Source organism: Oratosquilla oratoria, chromosome 14, assembly GCF_046742065.1.
Source record: "Oratosquilla oratoria isolate Oo_2021 chromosome 14, ASM4674206v1, whole genome shotgun sequence".
Classification (NCBI taxonomy): Eukaryota; Metazoa; Arthropoda; class Malacostraca; order Stomatopoda; family Squillidae; genus Oratosquilla; species Oratosquilla oratoria.
In genome coordinates this window covers 52,996,494-53,007,118 of record NC_134790.1, presented here as the reverse complement: position 1 = coordinate 53,007,118, position 10,625 = coordinate 52,996,494, and the positions used below count along the sequence as shown (strand labels likewise).

At 35.9% G+C, this 10,625-nt stretch overlaps 1 protein-coding gene across 1 annotated transcript; it reads right to left on the bottom strand.

Moving 5' to 3' along the window:
- Positions 1-334: 334 nt before the first annotated feature.
- LOC143032672 (uncharacterized) lies at positions 335-10,223 on the bottom strand. Its single transcript, XM_076197553.1, has 7 exons — positions 10,101-10,223; positions 8,864-8,909; positions 7,525-7,621; positions 4,445-5,369; positions 4,135-4,313; positions 3,751-4,001; positions 335-504 (listed from the first exon to the last, which is right to left on the bottom strand). Exons 1-7 carry the CDS (start codon positions 10,221-10,223, stop codon positions 335-337), a joined length of 1,791 nt encoding a protein of 596 aa, XP_076053668.1.
- Positions 10,224-10,625: the final 402 nt, after the last annotated feature.

The following is a 10,625-nucleotide window of genomic DNA, read 5'->3' as shown; positions in this document are numbered from 1 at the left end:
AAAAACCGAACAAACTCGGTATAAGAACAGGAAACCGGACTTCGTAACCAGACACTATCGTAACCTTAAATAAAAAGAAACACGCTTACATAGCGGCTTACTACACAAAGGGGTAAAGAGTTAAAGTCGAAATCGACTACTAAAGTTAAATTTAAATTTTACGTAAATTCTCAAATTCCGAGATGAAAAAACTAAAGCCGAGAATTCAGATTAGCTAGAAGAAACTATACTATTATAAGACTGATCGGAATTCTCGATTTGTTAGAGAAAAAACCTATGTCGTAATTAATTGATCAAAACAGAGAACGTTAGAGAACTTACCTGTTTGAGTTCTCTAACAAATCGTTAGAAATGAATACAAGCTTGAGGCTTCGATGGCTGTAGATCCTTGCCGAGGTTTTATTGTCCTTCTGGTGACAGGGTTAAAGCTTGTCACTGGTACCAGGGTTGAAGCTAGTCTGGCGTTCAGGGACTTAGTCTCGTTCGGCTGGAGTTCTAGTGAGCCTTCAAAACGGTTTCGAAGCCACGGGACAACTGATACTTCAAGTAAGTTATCAAGTTCCCGATTTGTTAATCAAATTACAACATAGGCTTAAATAAATAATAAAGAGGGAGGGGAGTTTAATAATATATTAATCATGTTTACTATACAAATAGTAGGAGCATAATTAACAAAATTGATGTGCTGCGAGGTAAAGCATGCGTAGAAAATTTCGATATTATAGCCATTACTGAATCCTGGATCAACATGGCTGATAAACATTTCCTTCCGGAAATCGAAATAGAAGGATATAAGTTTTTTCATAAGGATAGGGTCGGCAGGAATGGGGGAGGTGTAGCACTTTTCGTTAAAAATACATTAAACTGTATTATCAACAATTCGATTAAGGAAGAGGACTGTACGGAATCTATTTGGGTAGAGATTATAGGCAAGAATAAGAAAGTTATTATTGGCGTCTTGTATAGACCTCCTAACCTTAGCATTGAGCAGACTGATTCCCTAATTCATGAAATGCACAGAGCGTCCCAGTACAAAAACGTTGTAATCATGGGAGATTTTAACTATAGAAACATTGACTGGGAAGCTTTAATAGGAGATCATGAAGCGAAGAAATTCCTAGAAGTGGTGCAGGATAATTTCCTAAAACAAATGATTACCGATCCCACGAGGGGACAAAATACCCTGGAGTTAATTCTAACAAATAATGAGCACCAAATTAGCAGCGTAATAGTGGGCGATAGTCTAGGCTTTAGCGATCATCAAGAAATAAGATTTAATATTATTTGGGAAAAAATAAAAAGTACAAATAACGTTCAAGTACCAGACTTCAGGAAAGCAAACTATGACAATATAAAAACCTATTTGAAATTGAATACGAAAAACAATCCGGACGTTTCAAACATTCTTGATTCTCGTTGCGGGGCTGATAGTCAGAAGAGGGTCAAGGAGGGTATTACGCATACCTCAGGTCAGGTCTGGGCCAAGGAGGGGAATACGCATACCTTAGATCAGGTCAGGGTCACAGAGAGTAATACGCATACCTTACGTCAGGTTGATTCGGGGCGAGGGCCCAAAAATCAGGTCAGTACTTTAGATGAAATGTATAACAATCTAACTGATCTAATCATTAATGCACAAAACACATTTATCCCCCTAAAGTCAATACGGAAAAACAGTAATACTCCCAAATGGATGACGGACAGATTGAAACATGAGATCGGAATTAAAAAAGGACTTTACGTAAAAATAAAAAACGGGGAATCACACCTTAGATCAAGATATAACGAAATGGCAAAGCTGGTTAAAAGGAATACACGTTCAGCGAAACGTAATTATGAAATCAAGGTTGCCAGTCAAGCAAAGTCCAACCCAAAGGGTTTCTTTCACCTCTATAGAAAATGTCATGATAGAATCGGAAGAAAAAATGAGTGAGGAGTTTAACAATTATTTTCTATCGGTGTTTACTAATGAGAGGTTAGATAAAGTACCTGACTGCGATCCGATTTTCAGAGGGGATGAAGAAAATAGCCTAACTAATATCAGCATTAGTAAAGAAGAAGTTATCATGCAGATTGACAGACTTAAAGCTACAAAATCTCCGGGTCCGGACGAAATTTTTCCAAGAATGCTTAAAGAGTGTAAATTCGAAATCTGCGACCAGTTAACTGAAATATTCAATAAATCGGTAGACATTGGTTCTGTTCCAACTGCTTGGAGGCAGGCAAACGTTGTTCCTGTTTTTAAGAAGGGAGATAGATCGACCATAGGCAACTACAGGCCAATCAGTTTGACATCGGTTATAGGAAAAATGCTTGAATCAATAATAGTAAATAGACTCAGAGAACACATTGAAGGGCATAATTTAATTCGTGATTCACAACATGGTTTCTCCAAAGGTAAATCATGCGTGACTAATCTTCTATCCTTTTACACTAAGGTATATAAGGCGTCAGACAACAATGAAAATTACGATGTTATTTACCTTGACTTTAGCAAAGCGTTCGACAAAGTGCCACACCAGAGACTACTAAATAAAATCAAAGCCCATGGCATAGGAGGAAAAGTGTTAGAATGGATTAGAGCTTGGATTAGTAACAGAAAACAGCGGGTCACCATAAATGGAATAAAATCTAGGTGGGGCAATGTTACTAGCGGGGTCCCCCAGTGCTCGGTTTTGGGTCCCTTGTTGTTCATTATGTATATAAACGACTTAGACGATGGGTTAAATAGTGATGTTAGTAAGTTTGCGGACGACACTAAAATAGGACGCCTAATTAGGTCAGGAGAAGACGCCCAGATTCTGCAGGATGATCTTAATAAACTGTTAACATGGTCGGTGAAATGGCAAATGAACTTCAATATCTCTAAGTGTAGCGTGTTAAACGTAGGGCTACACAACCCCGAAAATAGATACAACTTAGATAACACGTTTTTAGAAAAATCTGAGTGCGAGAGGGACTTGGGAGTTCTGGTGAGTCCGGACCTTAAAACCAGGAAGCAGTGCATTAGCGCCAGAAATAAAGCAAACAGAGCATTAGGCTTCATTGCTAGGACGGTAACGAATAGAAGTGCAGAGGTAATTATTAAACTCTATCTAGCGATAGTTAGACCCATCCTTGACTATGCGGTACAGTTTTGGTCTCCGTCCTACAGAATGGACATAAATTCACTAGAATCAGTACAGAGAAGAATGACCAAAATGATACAAGGACTCGGAAATTTGCCTTACGAAGAGAGGCTTAGGCACCTAAACTTACGCTCTCTGGAAAGACGCAGAGTGCGGGGTGATCTAATAGAAGTGTTCAAGTGGATCAAAGGCTATAACAAGGGTGATGCAAACAAGGTCATCATAATAAAACAACAGGGCAGGACTCGCAGTAATGGGTATAAACTGGACAAATTTAGATTTAAGAAGGAAATAGGCAAGAATTGGTTTACAAATAGGGTGGTCGATGAATGGAATAAACTTAGTAACCACGTAGTAAGCGCCGATACTATCAGTTGTTTTAAAAAACGATTAGACAACTTTATGGATGGGGATGACAGGTGGTGATGGATACGGAGCTGCCTAGTGTAGGCCTTATGGTCTTTTGCAGTCTCCTTTATTTCTTATGTTCTTCTTATGTTCTTAAAATTACGATAGTGTGGTACGAAGTTACAGGAAAGATTCCCGATTCGAAAATTAAACAAGCTTTCGGGAAATTGCCGTAGCTCAAGGTAAACAATGCCATTCCCGTAACAACAATTACCACACCATCTCCACAAATTTCCTCTAATACCGTATGCTTCCAACTTTGTCAATAAACGTTCATGTGGCACAGTATCAAATGCCCTCTTGCAGTCCAGATAAACAACATCCACTGGCACTTGTTGGTCTAAGGCAGATGATAGATATTCCGTGTAAGTTAAGAGATTTGTTAACGTACTTCTTCCTTGCCGGAAACCATGTTGACTATCACTAATAAGGTTATTGTTTTCTAGGTGCAACACAATGGCATTCCTAATCATTGTTTCACATATCTTGCACAATACACATGTCAGAGACACTGGTCTATAATTTAATGGTTGTAATTTATCACCCTTTTTAAAGATTGGACACACTTTTGCTACTCTCCATAAATCAGGGACCACACCAGTTCTCAATGACTCCTTTATTATCAATGTAATTGGTAGTGCTAATTCTTTGCTGCACTTTCAAAAGCTTAGGATGGATGCCATCCTGACCCATAGCCTTGTTCTCATTAAGTAACCTCAGATGTTTCTCCACAGCCTTGACAGTTACTCCAATGTCCTCTATCACTGGGCCACCGTACTTTAATTCAAATCTGGAATATCTTCTGTATTTTCCAGAACAAATGCACTCTGAAAGGCTTTATTGAATTCGTCCGCAGTTTCTTTGTCCGTCTTCGTTATTTCACCTAGATCGCTCAACACTCTAAATACCTCATCCTTTAAGGTGGTTTTGCTTCTTACATAACTCCAAAAGTGTTTAGGATTTGTCTTTATGTCTTCACAAACCTTTGTGTTGAATTCCAGTTTTGCCTGCCTCACTAAATGAGTACATTTGTTCCTCTCCGTTTGGTACTTCATCTTATTAAGTCTGGTTCTCCTTTTTCTGAGTTTCTTCCATGCCTTTTCTTTGGCATTTATTTGTTTCTTCACTTTCTTTGTAATCCATTTTGGTCTAGTTGTCATCTCTTCATTTTCCCTTTTTGGTACATTTTTACTGATTACCCTATTCAGGATTGTTACCAGGGTTTCATTCATGTTTTTAGCAGATCTTTCTTCAAATTCACTCTGCCAGTTAACATCTGATAATTCCCTTTTTATTTCTCCATAACTACCCTTGTGGAAACAAAGCTTATACTTCAGATTCCCCTTATTTACATTTGTCATATGTACATTATCCACCACCAAATCAAATAACAGTGTGGCATGGGGACTTTTTCCAATGGGGGGACAGTACTGTAGATTCTCAATATCATTCTCATTTCTTGTGAAGATCAGATCAAGCCTGGTTGGGTTCTCTTGGTCTATATTGTGGGTGGCTTCCCCAACATGCTGCAACAAGAAGCAGTCATTGGTAGCATCCAAAAATTTCTGTGCATCAATAACATTCTGACCCTCTCTGTACACTTCATTCCTTTCCCATTCTATTCCACTAAAGTTAAAGTCACCACATATCAATACCTGGTAGCTACTGTTATAGTTACCACTCAATCTTATCATGTCATTTAGCAAATCATTTGATTCCCTGTTAGATGCTGGTGGTCTATAAACTACACCTATTAAAATTCGATTTCCTTGCAAAAGCACCTCACACCACACAGCTTCCCCATACACATGATCATTGAGGAAGGAGACACCACTATGAGTAGAAACAATATTCTTATTTACTAAAATGGCTACACCGGCTCGGGTTCCGAATAGCGACTGTAATAACAGCGACTGTAATAACAGCGACTGTCAATAGAGCGACTTCACAACTGCGACTCTTTTAAAACAGCGACTATCACAACAGCGACCACATGATAGCGATTGTATTATAAGAGCGATTGTCATAACAGCGACATCATCGCATCAACTGCATGAAACTGCTCAGTAATAAAAAATTGAAACCTAAAGGGAATCGAAAACAACATTTTATTTGGACTAGCTATAGAAGTCACATGATTTAAAAAGAAAAAGGCTAGTCAAGCCAAACAACAGAAAGTCATATAGTCAGCCGGAGGGACCACGGGGGAAGGTCTCGAGCATGGGAGGGGTGGGGTGGGTAAGGGGTGAGGGAAGAACACCAGCCCACGGAGGGAGGAAGGATTGGATTTGCCCCAACTTGCGTCCTTTTTGTCCTGCTGTTTTGTCAGATCCTTGATGGTCCTGCTAGAATGTCCCACTACTTGAATATTACTCGGCTCAAGTGTCCGGGTGAGGAGGGAGGTGACGTTGCTGGTTGGTAGGATTAGTCTTCTTGTTGGTTCCTTTTGTTGTTGCCGACCTTCCATTATTTTAATTAAGTAATATTCAAGTAGTGGGACATTCTGTGAGCACCAATGTCAGTGATCTTGATAAAGTTTAACGAGCGAAACGTTGTACTACCAATATAGGCTGACTTCACATGGTGTTGTTCTTCACATTCTTGTCGGCTTTTGCCATTTGTATTCAAGTCTTAACAACTCAAACATTACTATGACCGACGACCGAGCGACCGACCAGTAAATTCACTTCAGTGAACTTATCTCACAAAATGAACATAAACATGTAAACACGAACAAATAAACATGAGCGATAGAAACATAAGTCTGCGACCTTTTGTGCATATTTCATTCTGAACCTATCTCACAAAATAAACACAACTGAACACGTAAATACAAACACGAAAACACAAGCAATTGAAACATAAGTCTGCGACCATTCTGACCGGTTGATAGTAAAGTCGCTATTGTTACAGTCGCTGTTATAATGCGGTCGCCATTATGACAGTCGCTGTTTTGAAAGTCGCTCACCTGATTACGTCGCCCTTATGAAGCCGCTATTATGACTGTCGCTGTTTTGACAGTCGCTATCCGGCCCGGATCCCGGCTACACCACCCCCTGGAGCGTTTTGTCCCACCCTGTCTTTGCGGTACACAACATAGTAATTTAGATCAAACATTTCCAAAGAATTTATCTTTTCATTCAGTTTGGTTTCAGTTAAACACACAATAGAAGGTCTTATATCACTTAAAAGAGAATGAAACTCTCCTGTTTTATTCTGAATGCCATCAATGTTAGTGTACATACATTTAACTTTATCATTGCTGGTGGAACATGTGATGTGAGGGTGAGGCTCATCTAAAAAAAATTATTCACCTTAATTTTAACTACCTTTTCACCACGGATAATCCACTTACTGTCACCAACTTTCTGTCTCTCAAGATTCTCATTCTTAACTTTCATTTCTTCAAATCTCAATTCACAAAGAAAACTACTTAACATGTAAATAGGAAAAGTGGTACTGTCAGCAGTACTGTTTGCTAGTAATGTGATAAACACAGTGTAAAACAAATCTGAAAATATTTTATGCAGGTAAATTGTGGAACTTCCAAGTTGTGTCCTTATGCTCTCTAATAGGAGGGGTAGGCATATCATACATGAGGTCCAAAATAATGGAAGGGAGGATTAAATAGCGGGTATATTAGAAAGAGGAACTGAAATGCTGAAAAGGATTTGAGAGACAATGGAAATTCGTCCGCTTGATGTGATGTAGTGAGTATTGTTCCCCCAGGTATCTGTTTGGTCTGGTTCTTTCTTTGATCTATGTAAATCATATGGACAGTGATCTGGTATATAAAATATCAAAACTTGTGTAAAATCATAATGCAGCGGGTTGGGATCAATTACAGTCTGATCATTTAGTTGAGTGGAGCAGTAAATAAAACTCCCCATCCTCCCACGAAGTGAGAAGTGAGAACCCCTTGATAGGACAAGCCCTGTCAGTTGCTGTATACCACTGGGTCTTTTAGACCGAAGTTAGGTCGCCTCACCACCTGGCCAGGGCTATCGGGACCCAATGCGGCAAAGCCCGCATCAGGCCCCAGGAATCGAACTCACGACCATCAGCTTGTGAATTCGACACAGTACCTAATAAATGACAAATGGAATTAAACGTTGATAACTGTAAATGTCTGCATATATGTAACAAAAAAACATCTGTAATGATTATTCCATGAATGGTAACCAGCTTCAGAAATCAAATAAAGAAAAATGCCTTAGTGTCATAGTATCTAATGGGGCTGCAGCAAGGTGGGCTACCGTGAGAGGGAAAGTGTGTTATTGCGAGTTGGTCCTATATTTGTATGGTTCGTTCGAACCGAACTGTTTTTACATGCGGCCCGAAGCCGATATAAAGAGAAAGAAGGAGTATTATAGAAAAAAGACGCTAGACGCGGGTACAAATATCAACAAGTTGTATAGCATATTGGATAATTTGACAGGAAATAAAAAGAAAAAACAAGTTACCAGAAGGTTTTTCTGACAGAGAGCTAGCGAATAAAATTTTAGACTTTTTTGACAACAAGATTAGAAATATTGTGTCTGGTTTTGATATGGACATGAACCATGAAGTAATCCTTACTGCTCGTGTACCGGAAACGAAATTACTGTCGTTTACTTCAGTAGACAGAACTACTGTTGGTTTAATAGTACAGAGAGTGAAACTTACGAATTGTGACAATAATCCAATAGTGAGAACTTTAATCAATTTCTGGACATTTATGTGGACATAGTGAATAAAAGTATTGAAAGTAATATATTCCCAAAGTCTGAGAAGAGAGCGATCATGAAGCCAATTATTAATATATTTTAAACTTGTCATTATTTGTACATTCTCAACTTATCATTATTAGTATATTCTAAATTTATTATTAGTACACATTATAGTTATCTTTATTAGTACCTTCTATTTTTTAAATTTTCATTATTAATATATTTTAATTTTGTCATTATTATTATATTCTACACTGGCCATTACTAGTACATATAAAAGTTATCATTAATAGTAACTTCTAAACTTATCATTGTTAGTACATGTAATTTTTAAATATTCTAAATTAGTCATTATTAGTATATATTAAACTTTTCATTATTAGCATATTCTACACTTGTCATTATTAATTTATACTAAAATTGTCAGTAATAGTATATTCTACTTACCATTAATAATTCCCCCTAGTTTTTTTATTAGTACCTTCAAAACTTGTCATTATTATTACACATTATATCTATCATTAATAGTACCTTCTAGACTTGTAATTATTAGTATATTCTAAAACTTGTTATTCCTAGTGTACTCAAAACTTGTCATTATAAGTACATTACAGTTACCATTGAAAGTGTCTTCTAAACTTGTCATTGTTAGTAAATTCCAAATCTATACACAATGAAGTTATCATTAATAGTACCTTCTCAACTTTTCATTATTAGCATATTCTAAACTTGTCGTAATTAGTATATTCTAGATTTCATTATTAATACACATTAAAGTTATCATTAATAGTACCTTCTAAACTTGTCATTATTAGTATAGTAATAACTTGACAGTATTAGTATATTCTAAATTTGTCATTATTAGTACATTCTAAAGTTGTCAGTATTAGTATAGTCTAAATTTGTCATTGATATTCTAACCTTGTCATTATCATTATATTCTAAAATTTTCATTATTAGTTCAATGTAAATTTCTCAATATTCGAACATTCTAAACTTGTCATTAATAGTATATTTTAAACACCTTATTCTAAAGTTACATTAAAATTATCATTAATAGTACTTATTAATCTTGCCATTAGTAGTATATTCTAAACTTTTCGTTTTTAGTAAACATAAAAGTTACCATTAATAGTACCTTCAAATCTTAACATTATGAATATAATCCTAATTTTTCATTATTAGTATACATTAAAGTTATAACTGATAGAACCTTCTAAACTTCTCACTATTATTATATTCTAAATTTGCCATTATATTCCAAAATGATTATTAGTACACATTAAATTTATAAAAAGTATCATCATAATTTCTCTTCATTACTATATTTTAAACATAACATTATTAGTACATTCTAAACTTATCATTCTAACTACATAACTTGTATATTCTAAAAATTTTTTATTTTAAGTATATTCTAAACTTGTCTTTATTACTATTTTCCAAACTTGTCATTATTAGTATATTATAAACTTGATGCTATTAGCACATTGTGAACTTCTCATTGTTAGTACCTGTTAAACTTATCATTGTTAGTACCTTTTAAACTTCTCATTAATAGTACATATTAAAAATATCATTAATAATACCTTCTAAACTTGTCAATATTAGTACACATTAAAGTTGTAATTAGTAATACCTTCTAAATTTGAAATATTAGTATATTTAAAACTTGTCATTAACACTACACATTAAAATTTTAATTACTAGTACTTTCTGTTTTTTCATTACTTGTTTATTCTAAAATTGTCATTACTAGTACATATTAAAGTTACCATTAATAACACGTTCAATTCATTGTTAGTATATTTTAAACTCACCATTATTAGTAGACATGATAGCCTGCTGCTCTCACCATCTGATTTATCTGACACTTGAAAGTTAAGTTGCAATCCACCATCACCCCTAGGTCCTTCACAACATCTTTTACTTCCAGTACAGTTTCATTAATTGTCAAATGAGGAATGTTCAGTCTCATGATATCATGTTGATTTCCAACAATTACGCAATGAGTCTTATTTTCATTTAGTTTCACTTCATCTATCTATTTATATTTACCATAATTACACTCAACTTTTCTTCAATATTATCAATATTAGTCACAGACATGTAAAATTGAGTGTCGTCTGCAAACAACTTGAAACTTACTCTATGCTTCTCAAGTATATGAGATACTTCAATTGTATATATACAGAACAAAATAGGACCCAGCACACTTCCCTGGGGGACACCTCTGTCTAAGGTTTTTTCTTCAGAGTAAGATTTACCTATTTGAACACAGTATGTCCTATCACTCAGGTAACTCCTTAAGTATTCTAATGCATCCCCATCTACACCAATCGATCTGCAGTCTCTCAATAGCAGTTTATGCACAACAGTA